The 25369-nt window shown below is 34.4% G+C and overlaps 1 protein-coding gene across 1 annotated transcript; it reads left to right on the forward strand.

Moving 5' to 3' along the window:
* Window positions 1-1445: 1445 nt before the first annotated feature.
* tgm2a (transglutaminase 2, C polypeptide A) lies at window positions 1446-10401 on the forward strand (the record flags this gene model as incomplete). Its single annotated transcript, XM_079400412.1, has 13 exons — window positions 1446-1455; window positions 2489-2668; window positions 3877-4101; window positions 4877-4995; window positions 5195-5323; window positions 6140-6317; window positions 7075-7204; window positions 7503-7606; window positions 7689-7931; window positions 8370-8645; window positions 8978-9138; window positions 9350-9486; window positions 10254-10401. The coding sequence occupies 13 exons, from the start codon at window positions 1446-1448 to the stop codon at window positions 10399-10401; spliced, it is 2040 nt and encodes a 679-aa protein (XP_079256538.1).
* Window positions 10402-25369: the final 14968 nt, after the last annotated feature.

Genomic DNA, 25369 nt, shown 5'->3' on the forward strand with positions numbered 1-25369 from the left:
TTAAATTGCTTGTTTTTTAGTCTTTAGTTTTTATTTTTAGCACATTTATGTCTGTCATTTCTATTAGTATTTTTTTAACTATATTTAAAATATTTCTATTAAAAACTTAATTTTTATTTCAGTTTTAGTTTTAATAATTTCAGTACTTCAACTTATACTTTAACCTCAACTAAAGTGCATTTCAGTTTAGGTTGACAATAACAACCAACATTGCACAGTTTGCTTTAAACAGCATCTAGAAAATGAATAAACTGATATATGTAAATAAAGTTGTAGTAAACATCAACTTATCCAACTGGCTTCGTACCTGATTAAATTAATTGTACATTTAAAGACTCAGAAGGCAGGCAAATGTTTGCAAGAATTGTATTATGGTTAAAATAATTGAATCGAGATCCTCGATTAGGGTTCTCTCACAAATCTTTGGTGAAGGCCCCGTCCTTCGTCTAGGTCTTTCTGGCTGGTCCTGCCTGGAGAGGCATGCAGGGGTGGAGCCTACCCCCAGACGAAAGGATAGGGACCAAACCTGGTGGTGGTGGGGAGGATGGAGGGGAACTTCAGCTACAAAACCTACAGACAGCGAAATGAGAGCGAGAGGTCAGTCTTTATATTTAGTTCAGGATGTAATTGGTAATAGGTCATGTGGCATTTGAGTCTTTCATTTCTACAATAATATGTATTACAAAATATCTTCACTACAGTAAAGGTCCAACCCAATGCCAGAACGAAAGTTCAAAGTTATCTGGTCTTTAGTAATGCTCTTTAAATATTAAAGCACAAAAATGTCATCTCTAGCACATAATTCATGGAATTCTTTTTAGCTGGATGTTCATTTAACATTTTTTAAACATACTACTACTTGTTAAAAATGTTCAGAGAACATATAAAAGTAAAATCATAATGTTCATATAATGATAAAATGGAAAATTCCTTAATGTTTAAGTTTGCATTAACAAAAATTAACATTTATAACTGGAGTTTTGAACATTCAGAAATAACAGACACATCACCAGAAAGTTCTTAGAACATATTTTGTTAGCTGGGGGAACAATAAGAACTCAAACACATCAAGAAACCCCTCGAGGGAAAACCCTGTCAAAGCCAAAACTGACCAGTGAAAGTGACTCTCTGATTAACAACTTTGCAGTTGTAAGCAGACATGCACAGGGATACACAGATCATAATTAATGTGCTTCTACAGCCCCACAGAGACTGTTTGTCAGAAATAGACTCATGTAACATGACATGCTGTAATGTGATTTAATGCCATCGGTCATGGAAGACAGTAACTGTCATAAATAAGAGCCGAGGTTCAAAGTCTTCAGTGCGTCCCCTGACACCACCGTAACATTAGGAAGCGACGCCCAAAATATCTCTCCAGTGACCCCAACACCAGCTGAAGTCACCCAACATGAGTCACACGCCGAGCATTACCGCCGGAGACGATGGACAACGGTAAGATCGCCTTCATGGCCGCTTTAGAAACAAATACAAGCATGTTTTTGTGGTGCATTTGCATATTTATTGGGAAAATGCACAAGAAATTATTTATGGGAAATGCAAAAGCATGGTCAATTCTTTGGGTATATGTGTTTCAATGTAAAGCGTTATAGAAATCTGATATATGAAGCATGCAAAACAGTTTCTTCGCTTCACTTACCAAACAAACAGATAATTGCATTGCAATACCTTAAAAAGGTCTGTCTCAAGGCTGAAATACTGTTCAGATCGCCATCTGTATTGCTGATCTTGCACTATCACTCATGACTGTGGTATTTATCTGTTTAAAATATCTACATAGCTTCATAGGTCAGAGTGCTAAAGTGTGACTTGGAGCACTTTTGCATCAGTTTCTAGCTCTGCATGATGTTTCTGTGCATTGAAAAGCATGCAGCCCCATTCATTCTGATTCCTCTCATGTTGGTCAAGAATTTATGGGTCAAGTGCCAAAAATAGAAACGCTTAAACAGCAGCATGTTGTTTGCCAAGTTCTTTGCCATTGAAAATTTCAAAATCATTAAAAAATAATAATCATGTTCTTCCTTAATATTTTTTTGTCTTCTTTTCCAGTACAAATATCTAAATATTCTAAAATCAAGACACTTTTATTTGAGAAGCAAAATGACTTAGGATATTAAGATTAAAAATGTATCAAAATGATGTGACTTTATGCTTAAAACAAGAGAAAATATCTGCCAGTGGGGTCAGAAAAATAAACTTAATCTATAGGGGGGAAATTATTTTTCTGACCACTGGCACATTAGTCTTCTTTTAAGAATAAAGTCACTTCATTTTGATACATTTTTCAGACAACAAGACTTATTATCTTATGTCATTTTGCTTCTCAAGTAAATATATGTAAGGTGGTTGATTTAAGATTGTTTAGTTATTTATACTGAAAAACATGAAAATACTGAGAAGAAACATCATTTTTTGGAGTATAATTAGCACAAATGACTGCATGTTTTTCTGTCTCTTCTCTTCACAGTGGTAGAGATTGAGCGCATTGATCTGGTGTGTGAGGTGAACAATGCTGATCACCACACGCTGCAGAACGGTGTGGACAGACTGATCGTGAGGAGAGGACAGCCGTTCACCATCACACTACACCTGCAACCAGGAACTCACTTTCAAAACGGGGACAATAACAACTTCATCACCCAAACAGGTTCCTCAATCACGTCCATCCTACTCAGACTTTACATCGTGCAACTACAAACCATTAGGCACCAAAGCAACCTATCACCACGAGTAAAAGCAGCCCCTGGCAATGCAACAAAGTTGGACAGATTTAACTTTTAAGCAAATATGCACAGTAACAACCAATAGGAATGCAGAAAGTGACGTTAACATGATCCGCCTGGATAGGGGAGTTGAGCGGTCAGAGGTTAGCTGGTTAGTATCAAAATCTAAAAACAGCTTTTCCATTGATGGCCATTAAGAACTAGTTACATATTGACAATTTATTATTATATAAAAAAGACAGCATATAAATGTTTTGTATGTGTATACATCTATACACATACAAAACATTTTTTTTTAATCATTATAATAGATGTAAAAGTGTTATTTATGAAATACATATCCAAAGACAAAGTTGCAATTTTGCGTATGCATTGTATAATAATGTAAATAATATACAAATATAACACATAATTTATTTTAATGACATAAATTATATTTTAGTAGATGTAAATGCCATGTATATATGTATGTAATCTCCTAAAATATTATTATAATTAAAATAAAATGAAATATTTAACATCTGTAGAATGCTATATTTCTATGTGTGTGTGTGTATGTAAATTAGGTTAATTATGCACCTAATTATATTAGGTGTAAATGCATCTTATGTGTAAACACACACACACACACACACACAATATACAATACAATACACATATTTGGCTGTCAATGAAAAAAAAAAAGTGTAAATGTACAGTAATATGTGCAAATAATAATCATAATAGTACAACCACAATGTATGCCTATACCTTCACAATAGGAATTCACAACTGGGGCCTAACGGGCTTGGGACGTCAGCTGAAAAAAATAATTACATTAATGAAATGTTATGAAGCCACTGATAAATAATTCACAACAAAAAACATGCATGCAGGGCACTGAGTCATTGGTTCATGATAAAATACTTACAGTAAATCAGGGCTGGTTTAATTAAAGAGCGTCCCATGACAGTGAAGTTCCTGCTGTATTTAGAGGATTTACAGTGCTGAGAGGAACGTCAGTAACGCTGCACACAGTCATCAGATCATTCACAAGTATATTATTAGAAACATGACGTAAAGGCTTCGAAACATGCAGGTCACATTTGAGATACTTGTGTTCATCCATTCATGTCTTTCTGTTGGAGTTCAGGTCCCATCCCCTCCGTGGAAGCACAAACCAAAGCCAAATTCAGCCTCAGCAGATTCATCTCCAGATCGAGCTGGAGCGCTACAGCAGAGACGTCTGACAGCACTGTATCTCTGACTGTGTGCTCGCACCCAAATGCTCCTATCGGAGTCTATAAGCTGATTCTGGATCAGGGAGAAGGAGTCGGTCTGGGAGAGTTTGTCCTGCTCTTTAACCCCTGGTGCAAGCGTAAGCTGTTTTGTCATTGGTAACCGATAATGAGAAGCACTTAAAGGGATAGCTCACCCAAAAATGCAAATTCTGTCATAGTCACAGAAATGTTGTAAAGACATCGTTATACAGTTCATATGACATCAATGGTTCAACATGATTTTATGAAGCTAGGAGAATAATTTATGTGCAGAACGAAAACAAAAATAACTACTTTATTCCTCCGCGTCGCCCTAATTTTAATTTTTGGGTGAACTATCCCTTTAAATTAACCAGATCAAACAATGAAAATGACTTTATATGCATAAATCTTTTTTTTTTTTTTTTTTTTGCAGTCTGAACAGCTAATATATCTAAGTGTTAAAACAGGATTTTTGCATACTTGTTTCAGTGTAAACAATCAGATTATTAAGTTTTTGGCTGCTTTTGTTATTTTTTCATTTTTGCATTAAAGCTGATTCATATATACAAAAACATATAAACAAAAAAGTACCATTCTTATTTTGTAAAATAAATAAATAAATAAAACTACTTAATGGAACATTTTTATTGATATTTTTAACTCAGCATAATCAAATTAGGTATTATTAGGACTTTTTGCAAATGATCAGTATAAACCTGACCACATATTTTTAAAATTATAATATCAATTTAGACTTGATTCTAACCTTTGTAATCATGCTACTGATAATACTGTTTGCATTTGTGTTTTTCTTTAATTGTAAGTGACTTTCGATCAAATTTAACAAAAACATGTTCAAAATGAATATATTTTCTGTGTTGGTTGTTTCAGAGGACTCTGTGTATCTGGCGAGTGAAGCTGAGAGGGAGGAATATGTCCTCTCTCAGGACGGGCTGATTTACCGTGGGATACCCAAACGTATCACAGTCTTACCATGGACTTTTGGACAGGTTCTGCACCGCAATCTCTATAATTGCTTCACAGTAGCAACATGTTCATTAGAAGCTTCATCGAATTCATACAATTTATAATTTGCCTTCTTTTAAAACAATAATATTTAGTTGCCCAAGCAGCCAATAAAACATTCAAACAGTATTAATGCCCAAAGCATCTACGCTTCACTGAAATGTTTGGTTTCTGTTTCCACAGTTTGAGCCTGGCATGCTGGACATCTGTCTGCAGATTTTAGATGAAAGTCCAAACTATATAAGTGATGCAGCGCTGGACTGTTCTGAGAGGAGGAACCCTGTTTATGTGACTCGAGTCCTCAGTGCCATGGTTAGTTACAGCCCTCAAATATTACTGAAGTTCTTCTAACTTAAAAGTTATAAGAGTTCTGCTTAATTAATACCAGCTCGATATTCAGTTGAATAAATAAAAACAATTAGAATCTAAATCAAATGTTGATGTTTATGTTTAAATCTACCCTAGTAAAAAAGTTATATATTTAAAATATATTTATTTCATACTAAGTATAGTTCAAATCTGAAAACTGACAGATAACAAGAGACTTGCTGATATAAAAATTAATAAAAATTTTACTTGGCATATTACTTGTGCACAATGTACTTTTCTTAATATTAAGTCTAAAATGTGTTTTAATGTCACTTTTGATGAGGACTGTATGATCTTTGAATAATATCAGACTTTAAATGCAAAATATTTAAAGTGTACCTGACTTGTAATAGTTCCACTTCATCACAATAAAATATGCTAAGTATATCTTTAATTGTACTTCAGCACTACTTCTGCGCAATTAAAGTGCATTAATTACAAAATTTGTTGTTCCTATTTAGCATACTTTAAGTATACCAGTTTAGTATACTAAACATTTTATTAAGAGCATTTAAAAAAATCTATTTTTAGTATACTTAGCATGAAATAAATGTATTTCAAACACATTTAAGTATATTTATTTTCACTAGGGTACTAACTGTTTAGATTAAAACGATCAAATTATGTTTATTTGAGTTTTAAAAAACATAATTATATATTTGTCTAGCAGCATAATAACATTATTTTTACATGCATTGAAGAAAATGTGAGTTACTTTCGAGTGTGAAACTCACCGCCATGCTGTTTTGTACCATCCAGATCAACAGTCTAGGTGATAAAGGAGTTCTGGTGGGTAACTGGTCAGATGACTATGAGGACGGCGTGAAGCCCACCGTATGGAAGGACAGCTGCTCCATCCTCCGGCAGTGGAGTAATAACGGCTGCAGGGCGGTGCGTTACGGGCAGTGCTGGGTGTTTGCAGCTGTTGCCTGCACAGGTGATTCATTAACTCCTGCAATAATTATCGCAAGTCAATTAACAGTCCTTCAACTAAATAGCAGACAGATATTTTTCAACAGCATGGAAAACCCAGAGGTTTGTTCATTTTATTTGTCCATTGTGGTCTGTTTTCTGGTTTGGTTAATTTTAAATATAGACCAGACTTAAAAGATTCCACACAAGGAATCTTTATAATAACAGTTGCAGAATTCCATAACAATATTTTAGTATCACTAATATACTATTATAGCCTTTTAAATAGTCAAAACATTTATTTTTATATATTCCGTCATGGTTTCAGTCATTTTTGTGAGGTTTGTTTGTTTTTGGGTTTTTTTTACTTTTCCTTTTTTTTGGGGGGGGGGGGGGGGGGGGGGTCATTTTAATTAGTTTTTGTTTTGACTAAATATGTCTATATAGTTTCTATATTAGTTTTAATTATTTTAGTACTTAAACTAAATGAAAGCATGCATACTGCCTTGATAACTGATTAGACCTTACAACAAATATTTAATGTTTTATTTTATTTCAGTTAAAGTTTACGTCAAGTAAAGAAAATGTATAAAATGGTTTTAGTTTTAGTTAACAATAATAACCCTGGCTCATAACCTTCACTTTTTGGGGGTTATTAATGCATGCTTTTTAAAGGCCCATTCCTTATGTCCCAATTATATAAACTGTTCCCAAACATTTTCACATATTATCTCAGATATGACAAAACCAGATCTTGATTTTGTGTTTGATTCATGTTCCAGTGTCCAGAGCTCTGGGAATCCCATGCAGAGTCGTCACTAACTATGGATCAGCACGTGACAGCAATGGAGACCTAGTAATGGAGCGTTTCTACAACGAATTTGATGAGAACATTGCTGACGACTCTATATGGTATGCATTGCAAAGACAAAATTAAACAAGATAAAGGTAATAGGTAAACTTTTTATTGGCATCTTTGGTTCCATGAAAAACTTTAGAGGAAGAAGATCCATCAAACCTTTCCATTGCACAATCGGTTCCTTAAAGGTTCTTCAGATTATTCAAATGTTAAATGTTCGCTGAAAGGTTCTTTCTGGAACCCAAAATGGTTCTTTTACAGCACTGCTGCTGCACAAAAAAAAACCTTTTGGAACTTTTATTTTTAATAATGTAATGCAAATGAGAAAAAACATGCCTTGTTCTGCCTTAGGAACTTCCATGTTTGGGTAGAGAACTGGATGACACGCCCAGACCTGGCGCTAGGGTACGAGGGTTGGCAAGCGAATGACCCAACACCTCAGCATAGGAGTGAAGGTAAGCCAATCAATGCCTGATAGAGGTGGAGAAGTAGAGTCAATGAAGAAGTACTTCAGTTCTGCTGTCCTTCTTCTGTCAGGCGTCTTCTGTTGTGGTCCAGCCCCCGTGAGAGCCATTAAAGAGGGCGAGCTCACTTTTAAATATGATGTCCCATTCGTGTATGCCGAGGTGAACGCTGATGTGGTGGAGTACATCAAACTGAGAGATGGAAGGGTGTTTAAGATGGGAGGATCCCCTACGGAGGTTGGGAAATCCATCAGCACCAAAGCAGTTGGTCGAGATGAGAGAGAGGAAATTACACACAACTACAAGTATCCGGAGGGTAGGGAGCCATTCTGGGTACTTCATTCATTCGTGGTTAAGAATCTAGGTTGGATGCAAATTCAATTCCCAAAAGGAAAATCCATAAACTAATGATTATAACTATTATACCACCGAGCAAGCCACTTAATTCTAGGTTATTGTAGGAGCATCTATTCTCTTAAACTCTTACTAAGAACTCTTAATATTTCTAAAGGCCCTAAAAAAACAACAGCATAATTATATGCAGTTCCAAGTTTGTTTATGCTAGCTGATGTATTAGCGAATCACTTATTGGTGAGGCTAGTTAAAAAGCCTGATAGAGACACCATCATCCAAAACGTGACAGATTGTGGTTGTTTCAGTAGGGTAGGAAGATTGAGCCTTATCTGGTACCAATATACTGTAATATTAACACACTTCAATGCCCCCGTAATGATAAACACTGTATTCTGTCCAGGTTCTGAAGAAGAGAGAAGGGTTTATAAGAAGGCAAATCATCACAACAAACTAGCACAGGCAGGAGAGGAGCCTGGTTTACACATCAAGATTAAAGTGACCCCGGACATGCAGATCGGCTCTGATTTTGACGTCTATGCAGAGCTCAAAAACAACACCATGGTCACAAAGTCCTGTCGGGTCATGTTCTACGCCCAAGCAGTGTCTTACAATGGCAAACTTGGAGAAACCTGTGGATTGGGAGAGTTTACAGAGATGAATTTGGCTTCGACTGAAGGTGAGCCTGGTTCCTTAAGTTTTTAACTAACTGAATACTTTGGAAATGCAAATAAACTCTTAAAAATCTGAAAGAGGGTTTTCACAGCAATACTATAGAAGAACCAGTTTTGTTTCCGAAAAAAAATCATTAAGTGAACAGTTTTTAAATGAACAATTTTTTTCTTAGTGTGAAGAACATTTAAAAAATCTAAAGAACCTTCTTCCACTATTAAGAACATTTTTTGGAATGAAAAGCTCCATGGATGTTAAAGGTTCTTCATGGAACCATCTATGAGCCTTTATTTTTAAGAGTGTATATTTAAACAGGTCTCATTGTATTTTATGTTTCAGGGGGTAAAGTAACTCTTAGACTGGAATATGCAGAGTATAGCAAAGCCATCACTCAAGACAGGATGATCAAACTGGTGGCTTTACTCATTGATGCAGAGACACGGGATTTCTACAGAGCAAAGAAGACCGTCGTATTGGACGGCCCTGAAATAATCATCAATGTAAACCTCAACTTCTCTCTAAAATTCACATTTATAGTATTCTGACTTGACAAAATTAACTTACTGATATTGGTTAGGGTTTTTTGTATTTAAAATCCCTAAAATCTCAAGTTGCTCACTGGAGTGAAACAGACTATGTATATTTAATATGAATCAATGTACTGTAAGCAAGACTCACGGCTCTAACAAGGTGTGATTCGGTCCCCCGCAGATCTTGGGCGTGCCAAAAGTGGGCCAAAACCTGGTGGCAGATTTAGCACTGCAGAATCCACTTCCGGAGCCCCTGGAGAACTGTGTCTTCACTATACATGGTGCCAACCTGACTGACGGCAAACCCATCACTCATGAGTAAGTCACCCGATCACTGAAACTACATTCCCTCATTCCTCCTGTGGACATACCTGTTGTCATTTCTACTCATCGCATGATCAAACTGAAAGACAGATGAAAAACCTCAGCAGTGGTAATGCAGCAGTACAACATATCAGTATAAGCAACACAGTGTTGGGGAAGTTACTCCCAGACTACTCTAAAATTAATCATAGAAAGTAGCTATATAGGCTTTTAATTAGACACATTTATACAATCAAAGCAGTGTTTACCTTGTACAAAAAAGAGGTAAATTCACTAAACAGTAGCATGCCATATTTAAGCTTCTAATGCATGATCAATCAGCAATTTATGTACATTTCCTCAAATCCCTATCTATCTACCTAGCAACAGAGCATCATAGCAAGCACTTAATTTTGAAGCATGTACTGTCTGCCACATATGAGAGGTGGCATTTAATTGATCACATTTTAGATATTTATGGTGCTATTTCAGATGCTTATGATACTATTGTCAGTTTAGAGTTGTGTTGTTCATTAAAACTCTAAACATTACTCTAAACATTAAAATTACAATATTTGTTAGTATGTTATGTGATATGCCGTCACATCTAAAGCACCAAAACACAAATACACTTAGTTTGACTGCAGCAGTTGTTGTTTTTTTGTTTTAGTTTTTGACAGTCAAAACATTTGCAGCTAATTTTATACAACATATAAAATAATGAAAGTGCAAAAGTTGCATGTCAGTAACAGTTTTTTTTTTTTTTTTTTTTTTCTTGACAGGGTTGGAACAGTTGGTCCTAAAGAATTCGTCACCGCCAAAGTGGAGTTCACACCAAAGCTGCCAGGACAAAGAAAGATAGTGATAGATTTTGCCAGCGATAAACTTCACAATGTTGAGACCTATGAGAATCTTGTCATATATGAATAAATTAACTGTTTTTACTTACGCTTGTGAGGTCTTATTCTGTTATAGTTCATGTGGGGGTCAGACATCATTTAGAATTTTCAGCATGAAAAACATGCACAAGATTTGAAAATTAAATCTTCTCCTCAAATGCCAATTCTGCTGCAAAAATTAGTTATGAATATTTTGTACAAGGGCTGTGCAATTAATCGGATTTATAATAAAATCATGAAATGGGAATGCATGATTGTGTGCAATCGGAACCAATCAGAATACAGCACGCCTAAATCTAGCATGAGAACAGAACAGTATGTGCTTACCATTACAACATGGAAGAAAGCACAGAAACAGGGAAAATGAATTCAGAGCAGTATAAGAACTTGGTGCAAGGCCCAACAATAACGACATTCAACATTCAAGCATCTTTAAACCATTCAATTTGGTAATTGCATGCTGCCTGAAATGGCTGTCTGTGTGCACACAAAACACTGAATTGAGTTATTTTGCAACATTTTGCACTATTTAATTTTAAATTAACAACAAAGAGCTGAGAAAGAAAAGGCATATGTATCAGTACATTGGACCAGTGCAATAGGTCTTAAAATGACAACATGTCAATCAAACAACAAAATAAAAAGAGAAGTACTTACTGCTCTTGACCGAATGACTTTACCAAATTTAAGGATTAAAAATCTCTTTAATGTTTGAACTTTAAATTAGTTAAGATAACAGTGTTTTCTGTATTTATGAATGTAAATTATGCAAAGAAATATTGTTTCGAAAACAAAAATCACTAAATTTGTCTACCTCTGATTTGCACTGTTCTGACTATAATGTAAATTCATAATTTTTACTTTGAACATAGAGACAATTATTCAACTTTACAAACAGATGCGTGGTTGGAATAAACTGCCTTCCATTTGCATGCCTGACGTGCATTTATCCTGTTAGAAAAACAGAATTTGAATATTGCATCAATGCAAAACTACTCAAAAAGTCTCAAACTCCTCAATAATTCATAAATCTGAATTATGAATCAGTTCTGCAGCATTTAAAGCAAACCACAATCAGTTCCGCCTTCAGTCGGCTGAACTGAAGCTACAGTAGCACGGGTGGCAGTGTGCTTTGGACGTGTCGGTGTTTAAAAACCTAAGAACACTTTCTTGTGAGATACCATTCTTTAGAACTTTTTTTTTATGTTTACACTTATTTTCTTCTACACTAATCTCTTCCTCCAATTTTCCTTGTTTTCTTATAGATTTGAAAAATGGTGATGTGGGACCAAACAAACACTTCAACATGCACAACATTGGTTTTCTCAGCGAACTCCAGCTCGTGCCATGTTATACCCACTTATTTGATCGCCGTCTCTCTCAGCATCAACATGGTTCTCAGTCTACCGGCAAACTGTTACATCCTGTGGCTGAGTGTGAAAGAGATGATTCAGGGACAGTCAACCGAAATCTTCATCTTCAATGCGGCACTCGTTGAGGTCGTCTTCTGCTCTTCTTATGTTTTTATCATACAGCATTATTTCTTTAATTGTACTCATTGCAAGTTTGGCATACACTTTCCTAGTCTGTTGCTGTTAGTCGGTCGTCCTCTGTTTCAGAGCTGCACTTGTGTGGAGCGTTACGTAGGGGTTCTCCATCCTGTGACCTTCCTGAAGCTCAAACCCATGAAATACAGAATTGCGTTATCCATCATCGGATGGATTCTGATAGTTATCTCAAGCTTTATGGTTTCAGTGAACATCATTGAATTTCATCAATTAGTTTTGCCAGAACTTCTTGTTTTTTTAAGCATCAAAATGTTCAGCTGCTTGATGGTCCTGAAGGCTCTGAAGCGACCTGGACCTGGTGACAACTTGAAGAGGAAAGAGGGAACGAACCAAGACAAACTCAAGGCTTTTCGGATCATTCGGATTGTGCTGGCATCTGCAGTGCTTATGTACGGCCCTTTGATTATTTCTCTTGCGCTTTATTATTTTATAGATTTAAAGGGGTTTCTTTTTTCCTGGTCTGGGGCCTTGTGCCTTTGGCTCGTGACGGGGTTTGTGCATCCTTTCCTCTATCTCAAAAGAGTTGGAAAACTCCCCTTTTGCTAAAGGCACGTCCCATATGTTGGCATCTCAAAAAGCATACTGCTTTTCTTTTGAGAACTATTAGATATGATCTAATACAAAATTAAAGGGATATTTCATCCAAAAATGAAATTTCTTGCCAACTTCATGTCATTCCAAACCTGGATCTTCTGTGTAACACACACACACACACACACACACACACAGATATTTTGAAGAACACTGGGGTCTACAACACAACTGACTTTTACAATAGATATTTTTAGACAGAAAGAAACATATACAGATTTGAAATGACGTGAGGTTGAGTAAACAATTATTTCTTTTGAATCTTTTGAATTTTAATTTTGGGGAGAATATCCCATTTAATCCACTTGCAAAAAGCCTGTCTGGTAGTATTGTATAAAAGATTTAGCAGATCTGCTGTACTTTGAGTCATAAAGGACCTGAACACACTGTTTTCTGAATACCAGTAACATGTATAGCTCATTATATGTTCATTATATTTAGCTTTCTTAAATAAGCACTAAAATATATAAATAAAGAGAAATATTTAATGAACATGTGCCTCTTGCTCAAAAGATTTGCTTTCACATCAACCAAATGCAATCATCCTGCATTTGGGCTGATTGACTCACACAAGTTTGGGTTTATAGGTAATGCTTCAATTGAAATCAGACCCCTTAAAAGAACCAACATGCAATGAAACCAAAAGATTATAAAGTTCAGGTTTCTGCATAATTTGCATAGTTTCCAGTCATTTTGTTTGGTGTAGTTGTATGTTTGATCGATTTTGGTCTACTGTGACAGCCGTGTCAGTAACAAGCGTGTTTTATCCTAGAAAACCATCATACAGTAATATTTTGATTTCACAAGCTGGATACATCTAAACTCAAAGCCTATGGTTTCACCTGTACATTCACCTAAACATTCACCTAAGCAATCTGCATTGAAGCAGCATTCAATAATGAATCAAATAATGGGTGCAGTCATGTGCACCTGCTATCTGCAATATCCCTCAAATCCCATTCACCTTTAGACATATTCAAACCTGCCATATTAACATCACAAGAACCAATGTATCTGAGGTCATTGACGTTAAATATGTTGTGGTATCTTGGCTAATGCTGTATTTTTTTCAATAGCCTGTCAAATAAAAATTAAGGGAAAAGGGATAGGCCTGCTTTTGTTGTTTTTTGTGTTTTGTTTTGTTTTTATTTATTTATAATAATTTATTTATTGTATTTATCGCAATTACCAAGAATTGACTCATCAAAACTAAGTAGACCTCTTTGGATGCATACTCAGCCATCATCTGAATAAATATTGAATAATATAATAAATATTACACACTTTAAAATAAATGTTATTTTATGATGTAAATATTACTGGGCATAAAACTAAGGGTCCTCACTAACGGCCTTAAAGGGTTAGTTCACCCAAAAATGAATTAATTACTCACCCTCATTAATTACTCACCCTCATGTTGTTCCAAACCCGTAAGACCTCCGTTCATCTTCGGAACACAAATTAAGATATTTTTAATGCATCCCGTTAGCTCTCTGACCCTCCCATAGACAGCAAGTGTCCTTACAAGATCAAGGCCCAGAAACATAGCAAGGACATCGATAAGATAATCCATGTGACATCAGGGGTTCAACTAGGGGTGTGCTCAAAATATCGATTCTTAGATACATACCGATACAATAAAAAAAGATACAGTATCGACATTCTAGCCCTTAGTATCGATACTCCGCCCAGCCATTAGGGGGCGCAGCAGCGCCCGCGAGTTTCAGAAAACTCATGGAAAATGTTAAAGCAAGATGATGTAGCATTTAAGTGATTTCATAGTGAAATATGTTATGGCAGTACATGGTGTCACAAAAAAGAATTATAAGAAGATTTCATAAGAAGTTAAGAATAATAAGAAGAAGATTTTGTGCTTGTGTGAGCTCAGACTGTACCCTTGGAAAGTTAAATGTTGACTTGTGGTAATTTCCAGATTAATACAATTTGTGTACAATTAATCAGAGCACTTAAAGTTGCAAATATTTAAGCAAAATGCACTTTGTTATAATGCACTTTTGTCTTCAATAGATTGAAGAAAAATGCAGAGTTCTGTTTGTTGAGTAAATGTGTTCAGCATTAACTAATTGGCTCTGGCCCATGTATTTTTATTGAATCGTATCGAATCGTGTCACATTGTATCAAATCGTATCGAGACCGCTCTGTATCGAGGTACGTATCGAATCGTGACCTGTGTATCGAGGTATGTATCGTATCGCCAGGTTCTCCAAGGTATACAGCCCTAGGTTCAACCATAATTTTATGAAGCTACGAGAATACTTTTTGTGTGCAAAATAAATAAAAAAATTCACTTTATTCAACAATTCATCTCCTCTTCCACACTTGCACCATTTTGGAAAGTATCCACTGAACGTAAAACAGCGTATGCTGTTCTGTATAACGCGTAACGCAGCTGACACAGAACAGCATACCCTGTTTACGTTCAGAGGATACTCTCCAAAATGGTGCTAGGGTGACGCGGAAGAGATTAATTGTTGAATAAAGTTGATTTTTTTTTTTTTGCACACAAAAAGTATTCTCGTAGCTTCGTAAAATTACAGTTGAACGCCTGATGTCACATGGATATGTTTCTGGACCTTGATCGTGTTAGGATCCTTGCTGTCTGGGTCAGAGAGCTCACAGATTCTATCAAAAATATCTTAATTCGTGTTCTGAAGATGAACAAAGGTCTTACGGGTTTGGAACAACATGAGGGTGCGTAATTAATGACAGAATTTTCATTTTTGGGTGAACTATCCCTTTAACCATGTCCAAAACGTTTACTTAAAAAAAACTGTAACTTAGGCCTCCTATAATGTCCCATAAGTTTAAAAAAAAATAAAAAATCACAAGTGTGTCAGAATGGTGGTCAGTCAGTTCCCATGACATCTGGAAGTAACACAGTTGACCTAAACATCAACTAAAACCTCATTTGGACTTGTTTAAGGGAAGGCTGAAATAAGCTACAATTTGCTGCAGATTGTATCCGTGGCATAACGTTCTATGTGACAAAAAATACCTCACAAACAAAACACTGTAGTCATAATAATCTACAGTCGGACAGCAATACCCACAGCTTTCGTGACTATAGCATGCCTTAATGGGACGTATGTGTATTTCAGTTAAGAGTAGGCTACTCACGAACGAAAGATAAAATCCATTCACGATCTAGAAAGAAAAACAAGACGCCAGCAATCCAGAAGAGAGTTAGAAACAGCTCTCAAGTCACGTCACTTCTTCGCGCACTTTTTTTTTGCGCCCGCGCGCACTGTTTTCCCGCCCCTTCCACTTTTCCTGGTAAATCAATAGAAAACACAGCAGAAAATGTATTGATTTTTAAATGTAATACTACAGCGTGTTTATTTATTTAATTAATTAATTATATTTAATATATTTATTTAATTTATATATATTTATAATATTAGGCCTATTTATTTATTTATATATGACCTTCAATCATATAAAAGAAATCTATACAACAAAACAAATAGCTAACAAATTAATTTTAATTTAAGATAAGAAATGTAGGCCTAGTAGTTTTCTCAATTCTTTGCCAAACAGTAAGTAATCTCTGTTCTAGCCTATTGTCTTGTCTGTCAGGTATAAAGGTGAGTGGATGGGTGTTTGAGAGCCAGTTTTCAGTACAGCACTCAAACACTGCCATCTTTTGGTGGAAGCCATATTACTGATTTCTTTGCAGGTCACTTCCTCACAAGTCCATCTGCTCAGTCGAGTTTCAGGGGTAGTTATCATCGATAGAACAACAACTCAACGTAATATCATCAAACACATTCCTCACTATGTGGGCTTTCATCTTATATTTCATCTGTGTGGAGGGTAAGGTGCACACATTGTATGTATATTTTAATTTAGTTCTAAGGTTAGGCAGATGCAATTGTGTTTAATTGTTGTCACGTAAGTTTTCAAAATCTAAACCACAGTTTCATTCCATTATGAACAGACGTGAATTGACTTGCATGAACTTTTGTGTGAAAATACAGGTGAACATGACCTGTCCAAAAAATAGTATACATTATTCCTTCATCTTTAGTAAATATACACAATTCATAACAAATCTAAGCTATAACAATATACAGTATACTGTATGAATGATCTGACTGTACTTTGTTTTAGTCATTATTTTTTAGTCGAATTTAGAATAAATCAGCTAAGTCGTGGAAGTCCATCTCTTGATGTTGCATAACATCCACATATCAGAAAAGTCAAAAGTCACCTTATTGGAAAGTGTGATATAACCACTTCCTGCCAACTTAATGTGTGTCTTTACATTCAAAGAAAGAGAGAAAGAAAGATTTAAATGTTTTTTTTCAAAATTTGGCATGAAAAAGTTTCATTTCTGCTGTTGGTTTCATTCTTTAAGGACACAACTTTTGCCCTTTGCATGCGATACTGTCTGAAACCACAATAAGTATGACTTCCTTTATCCCACCTTAGATTATGATCTCTCAAACCGCAGACCTGCTAGTGTTGCAATAAAAACATGCATAAAAAGTAGTCAAAGATCATTAATTAAAAAACGTATTAGCTCAATCATTTATTTGCTGGTCAGGACTTTATTTTTGGTCACTATGCCAACCTTCAATCCAACTTGTGCACAAAATCTTAAATCTGGTTAAGACAATTAACATGAAGTCTACACACTTATTTTTTGAAGGTTAGTTCATCTTGCATCTAAGTCTTTGGTTGTGCATCAACTGCAACACACAAACCTCAATGACAGTGAAAATCAACAAAAGAAAGTCTTTATCGTCGCCACACAGCAGTTGTAACTAATAGTGATGAAAAATCAACAACAGTGTAAACAAGGTCAGGTGCGAAGCAATAATCCTATAGCAGTTGCATATTTTTTGCATGCAACAATGCATTTTGGAACATTTCAACTTATCTGATATGAAATTGTTCAGACAACCATGGATTGTTGGTCTAACGTGTTTTTATGCAGATTCACATGCAGATGATTCACATTTAGAATCTGTGATTAAAACTGTCCTGTAAGATTTATAATTTGTCACTGCTTTATTTAAAGTGCATGCATGACAAATATGAGACCAGACTACATTTAATCAGGTTTTATCGGTTTGTGCCGACCACAGTGTGTTTTATGTGGTGAACTATTGGCTGCACAGAACAGTAAACCATTGAAACTCAACGGGTGTTTAGAAACCATCAACTGTCAATCCCATATTAGTGTTTAATTAACCTGTTTTCATATTGTTCCAGTGGGTGGAGAGGTTGATGGCGTTGAAACAGTTAAAGTGATGGAGGGCGGTGTTCTCAATCTGCATCCAGCAGTCGATGATCTATAAGGAGATGTTCAGATACTGTGGACTTTTGAAAGTGGCAGACAAAGCACTCGTGTTGCACAGATGCATCAAGGGAAAATTTACACTCATTATGACGTGAGATTCACAGGCAGAGTGCAGTTAGACCGAAAAACAGGAATATTAATTATCATGGACATCAGAACTAATGAATCTGGAATGTATAAAGCCTTAATCATTACTAATACACTCACCTCAGCACAGAAATACAAGGTTGATGTTTTTGGTAAGTTACAGCTGCAGACACTTTTGAAAAAATAACATGTAAATGTTAGGAAAATAGTTGGTTCCATAGAGATAATTTCACTGCAGTATTGGCCTCTTGAAGGTGATGTTCATGTTTTCTTTTGTCATGAAGCATCTGTCTCTGTACCTGCCATCAGCTCTTCAGTTAGTGTTCACCAATCTACAGGTCTGTCTGAAATTTATTTCTGCCATGTAATAAAAATCTAAAATAGTTACATTTTCTCACAATTCAGACTATATTCTTGCAATTGCCAATATATGTCTCACAATTCATCCTTTTTTCTCAATTTTTGCTATTCTGATTTGTTTTCCTCTGAATTCCATATGTACATGCAGTCAGGACAAATGCAAGATAAAAACTCTTCTTTATTTTTATTCCATGGCATTAATAAGCTTCCAGAACTTATGCGACAATCCAAAAAAAACATTGCATCCCTTTGTGTAGTTTTGATATGATGCAGTTTGTTGGTCTCTTGTTGTAAATTATAATAGTAGTAAAAATGTAAGCAGTTTTCATTTCTTTCAGGTACATCACAGGAAACAAAGGAAATGTGCTCCGTGTTCTGCTCAGTAAGAAATGGTCGAGGTGTGTTCATCTCATGGTATAAAGGAGGTGAAATTTTGAACCAGACCAGCAATCCTGATCTCAGAATCAACCTCAGTTTACCATTAGAGCTTCATTATAATGATCCAGAGACCTACAGCTGTACGGTTGCAAACCCAGTGAACAACAAAACCGTCCATCTTCACATGATTGAGATCTGTCCACGACAGGAAGGTACGAAAACTACATTTAACACAAAACTGTTTACCTGCAACAGTAACTTCTGTGTAGCTTCAGTGTCTCCACAGGCAATGACATTTGGTGAGACAGAAGATGTTTATGAACAGCTGTCTTCTCTTTCAGATTGTGTGGATCACTGTGGCATCACTGAAGCTCTGATTCGTCTGGTTCTGTCTGGTCTGTTGGGAATCGCCACTGTTGTGTTTCTGATTGAGCATCTGAGGTTCAGCTCATCTCAGAGAAGAGCTACTGCTTCTGTGTGCTGATGATATTTTTGTGAGATTTGGTGTAATTGCCTTCTCCCTTTGCACTCTAAAAAATTTACCGGTATTTTGGTTCTGTTGTATTTTATAACTGTGTACCAGTTTCTATAACAAAAATAACAAATAATTTATAATATCACATATTTAGAATATATATACTCTGAAAACAAATCTGTTGTAACAAGGCCTTCTGTTGTACTGTACATACAATACACTGTAAAAATATTTTAAACATTTACATAGTGTGTTACATACTGACATTAACTTTTAATTTGACAATGAAACAAATCAAAGTAATTTTAAATCATATAATGTGGAAATAGTTCCTTATACCAGTGTTTAACTGGTAATTAATGCCCATATTTACTTTATATATTGTACATATCATTGCTACACCTTTTTTGTTATTAGACAATATAAAATTTTAATAATTGTATTTTTTTGTATATTTGTGTATGGGGCTTTAGAGTGAACTAGTTAAGTCCTGTTTCATGTTGTTAATTAATACACCTCACAGCTAATGATAATTAGGGACACTTAATAAGATGTGTATGTTTACTTTCTGTACTGTACATTACAAGAATCAGTTTGGCCAACACACAAAGCTTAGCCAAAGCATTTAAAATGATTTTAAAATGTTTTATTTAACTTTCAATTTTGTTTCTTCCAATCTATTCAATTGACAATTTTGCATATTCAGTTTTAACCTGTACTGTACGACTATGAAGACATTTTGTTGTATGATTACGCAGATTTTAAGAAACACACTGTGGTAAATGTCTTTGTTGAGAGCGGTCTAACAAAATGTATAGTCTTCAGTAATACTTGCATATATCAATATTTAAAAATTACAATAAAATTAATACAAAAAATGCATGTTATTAACAGAATGCACAGACAATACAAAAATCTTGCGATGCTAGATCACAATTTATACAATATCAACAATAACTAGCCAAATAGCCTAATAAAGGTTTAAATCAAATAAAAATATTAGAATTAACATACTAATCACAAAAACTATGATAAAGTGATTGACTCTTGTTTATAAGCTGTCGGCAAGTTAGTGGCAAGAAAATATACTGTATGAATACTTAAAATAAAAAATAGAGCTACAAATTGAAATGCCAAAATGAAATTAGTGCTTTTATAGAGATAATATTCTATATATTATACTAAAAAAACAATAATATTGCAAAATCATGTCTGGCAAATTGACAAACATGAATTCAGTGTAATTAGGAAATAAAAATAATTTAAGATTTAGTGATCTATGATAATTTTCTAGATTATTTCTAAATCAAAATAGGTATCAGTGTATAATGGCAGGTGCATCGTTAAAGATGCTTAAAGCCCAAATAATCACGCTTAAAGAGATATAAAGTAACAAACAAGACACTCTAAAATCTTAGTTCAAGGATACATAAACATTGTTATAATTAACAGCTGTTGTACCACTAGGTGCCTCTCAAAGCAGCAGAATCACCAGGGGCCTTCTAAAATGTTATGTAGAAACCATACTAAATTTGATCTTACAATCATTTCTAAGATATGGGTATGTGCGATTCATAGAATGAACTTACGAACAGAAAACGCGCGTACGCATCTCTTTCAGATGTGAAATCCATGAATTGCAAATGATATATGCACACTTTATAAATGAGGCCCCAGGGATCTCTTGAGAAAACAGAAGCAGCGTCCCAGTGTTAGCACCAGTAGTTACATTCCTCAATGAATGAAATGATATCTTGATTCCTTACAGTCGACCTGTGTTGTCATTCCATTCAGTTTAGCCCTGCACTGGATGAGCTTGCAGTAATTCAGTAATTATAAGGAACTATCACCTGCAGGCTACAGTGTTTATCTCTCGAGGCACTTCACTAAAAGCTACCTGTAAATCAAACGCAATTACAGGATGCCAAGTGAAAATAATCAACTTATTAACATATTTTCCAAGTTAAATAATACATTTCAAATACATTTGTCATTAAAATTTCTGACTTTTGAATGCTTCTGTTATTTTGATATGTGAATTGAACTTCATAACCTACATATATATATTATTTGAAAAAAATGTTTCTTCTTATTTTGGAAAAATATACATGATGTATAATTTTTGAATTGTTGTTTTTGAACTCACCATCATTAAATTAGTTAATACTAAGTTTTTTATATAAATTAGAAGCATTATATTTAAGATGCATGGCTATTTTTAATGTTGTTGTAAGTCAGATTAAGATAAATTGTTTTGCGATGATACTTGCCTTCCTGTGTTTGCTGTAAACGAGACCAATGACAGCAGCAATGAGGACCACTAAACTGAGGACCACTGCACCTGCTTCTTCCTGCAGTGAATTATTTACTGTACATGGAAATCATATATGGAAATTTACATGCAGATGCTGGTTGTTCTGGGCTGATGGTACTGAAGGGAGGCTCTGTAAGAAACAACAAGAACAAAAACTGATGACTATACACATAACTGTAATAAGTATCCATGGATTTTCATGATTTAGATTCAAATGTATATATGCACAAGGGAAGAGTTCTAGGGGTACCTTGGAAAAGTTTAGAGAAAAGCAATGTAAAAAATTAAAAATGATTAATTGAAGGAATAATAAAAATTATATAAATAACGAAATAAAAATGTAACTTCATAATAAATAAATAATAAAAATAATAAATTAACATATAAACAATCCATCACAGTACATTACAGTGCATCGAAACAACAAAAATGTTTGTGAATTTCAGGATTGGGGTTCCTCAAATGAGGATGATCATATTTGGGCGTCTGTTTCTTGTTACTTGAACACCAGCAGCGATGCCTTTAAAGAGCATTTGCATCGTAAATATACAATGTGTGCTAGTGAGCACATCCACAGTCAGATCATATATAAGCAGTATAAATGAACCTGTGAGAGTCAACCAGCATGTGACTTCCCAATCCAACACGACACTAGAACGAAGAAGAATATCATCTTCAGTATCTTGAGATGAAACAATCTGATCATGTTTGATTATCGTATGGACCTGAATGGTCCTGGTCTATTGCCCAAGTTTATGACCCAAGCGAATTCCCCTAACCACATGGTTACAGTAAATTGCGTCTAATTCAGGAACTTATTTGCATAGATACCTAGAAAACTCTTTCGATTCCTTGTTGCGTATCTAAATACATCAAAAATCATCTGCTTATGCCCCTTGCAAATACAGCGATTACTGTCAATATCTATGGTTGCATTCACTGAATTTATTATTATTTTATATGTTAGCAATTATATGTTAGCAAAAATAAACAATGTGGCTGTTTAGCCTGACGCACTGCAACATCTATTTAACCAAAAAAGGGTCACATTTCCATTAATATTTCAATTTGTGTGCATTGTTTCACATTGTTTCAAAAAAGTTTTTGTTCACATAATATGTGTGTGTACTGTGTATATTTATTATATATATATATATATATATATATATATAAATACACACATGCAGTATATATTTTGAAAATATTTACATGTATTTAAATGTATATATTTATATGCATATAATTTATATTACATATAAATCTATTTAATATATAAACAAAATATTTGTCTTAAATATATACATGCAGGTGTGTGTATTTATATATACATAATACATATAAACAGTACACTCACATATGTTATGTAAACAAAAACGTTTATTTTGGTTGCGATTAATCGCGATTAATCATTTGACAGCAATATATATACTGTACATACATACATGCATACATTAAACTCTCCATGTAAGAAAGCAGCACACATTTCGTAGTCATTTGCTTAGTAAATATTTGACTTGTTAAGAAAAACAAGTGGAACAACCTGTCCCCTCTCTCTTCTGTTTGCCAAAAGAGCTTTAGCCTTTTGATTATCAACACTTCAGTGATACAAAAATGTAATGGCGTCCAGTTCAGGTAAGAAATTTGTCAAATTAGCTATATTTAAGAATGAAAGAGCCAACATCCTATGGTAGGAATTATTTTTCTTTACTTACTGAATAGGTAATTAACTAAAGAAATATGTCGGTACAAAGGGGACTAAGTTGTGAATATTAAGGCAAGAAGGCATATGGTAAATCTAATGTATATTTTTATTTTTTTGAGTAACATTTTCTGTTTATTCATGTGCCTGTGGCATTTCATTTTCATAATAAAAATATATATATTTTTTAAAGGTTAAAGAAGATATATCCACTAATCATGTTAATAATAATCAGTACTGAATTTTTACATATAGGCCTGTGCCTTATGTATCAGATAAATACAGCCATCATTAGCATGCCATTCATCAGGGCTTGTTATTTTACCTGTAATTAAATGTGCAAATAGTCTGTTTTTGTTTTCATTTTTAATTGAGTGATTTTATTTATAGAGTGCAAAAAATCTATTGGAAATTTCTCTTCATGTTTCCTCACACAGGAATGCATGGGGAAGTATAGTAAACTGTACTGTACGCAAACTGTATTACAATCGAATGCAAGTAAAGTCTTACATAAATACAAATACAAAAACACAAGTTATTGAAATGATGTTTAAAACTTATTAGAGTGACTCGCAAATGTGATTATAGAAATACTGGTAGGAATTACTTGCTAATCTCTTTTAAATGAAATGTCACTTCAGTCCACATCCATGGCCAATGTGTCCTAAGGCATGTTTTTTATTTGAATATAAGATCTCTAATTTTTTTCAGCAGTAATGCAGATTATCTGCAAATAATGACTTCAGATTAAAAAAATAATTTTAAAAATTGGGTCTGTTCCTCACACAAAGCTACTCTATGACTTCAGAAGTCCTTTCAGAAATCATATTACTTCAGAAGTTATTACTTTAATTTAGGTTTTGTTCTTTTTGGAGCTTGGCAGTAAAATCACCATCTGCTTTGCTTGTATGAAAAGCAGCAACTGAACAGAATCAGGTTACATCATTTGGTGAAAGAAGTCATTTGTTCCATTTCAAACTGTGTTTTTTTTATTTTTTTATTTAGTCAGCAGGGCTTGTGTGCTGACCTTTAAATAATGAAATGTTTGTCATAATAACATGAAGCCATTTTTTGTTCCATCATAGCCAATTATTGACTGTAAAATGTGTTGGTGTATTTATTATTTGCAGTGTTGGGAAGGTTACTTTGGAAATGTAATAGGTTACAGATTACAAGTTACCCTACTTAAAATGTAAGTAGTGTAACTTTTCAATTACTTTATTAAAGTAATGTAACTGATTACATTTGATTACTTTTCTAAATTTCTAATGTTTTCAACTGTTAATCATTTGCAAACATAAACCAGGCAGGGTTAACCTTACAGTAGTACTCAACACTGATTCCTTATTATATTATAAAAGATTATAATATTTTAATTTTAAAGTTAATTTCAACTTTTACATGGTGTTTGCATAAATGTATTTTAGCAGTGGACACAACAAACCTACAAAGATAAAAATCCATTCACTCATTTTGTTTTTTTAATTAGTCTCAATTATCAAGCCATTTAGATTTTCTGAGCAGTATGATGTTGTTACTTAGGCCCCGCCCACAAACTCTGAAGTATTGTCCAGTATAGGCCTTTATCACACTTCCGCGTTCGAAAAACGTAAATTCAAATAGTAGCGTAAAAGAAGTTCCGCTGCAGCCTCTATCAATGGCTGTGCCCATATCATGGCATTGTTGTGGATTATTTATATAAGCATTAGAATTAGCAAAAGCTCAAAACAGAAATTATGACAAAAGGCTGTATAGAAGGATTAAATTAAAGGTTTTGGGCAAACTTCTTGTATTAAGCATAATGCTGACATTTTTTTACGCGCTGACTTTATAATTCAATCCTCTATAATTGCATCAAATTGAAGTTGCTCAAATAAACAAATATTTTCAGCCCATTGATGATAATTAAAAATAAGTTTGATCATCTTAATTGAGTTATTCTCCGTGATTGCGTGCAACGATTGAATATAATTATACTGGGAACAAGAGCGGGAAGTTAATCACAATAAATATAATTCAAAAATAAACAAAATAATATAAAAAAAAAATTATCAGTCTGAGTATTCCTCTGGAAGTAACTTGAGCTGCGTGCTCTTCATTAATCTGACTGGCAACACTGGCAGCGCTGACAGTTGGGTCGCTCAGGTAGGCTAATGTTGCACATTAAATTGAAGGATGACATGATTCATGGTACGGAATCG

This window comes from Barbus barbus, assembly GCF_936440315.1.
Source record: "Barbus barbus genome assembly, chromosome: 40".
Classification (NCBI taxonomy): Eukaryota; Metazoa; Chordata; class Actinopteri; order Cypriniformes; family Cyprinidae; genus Barbus; species Barbus barbus.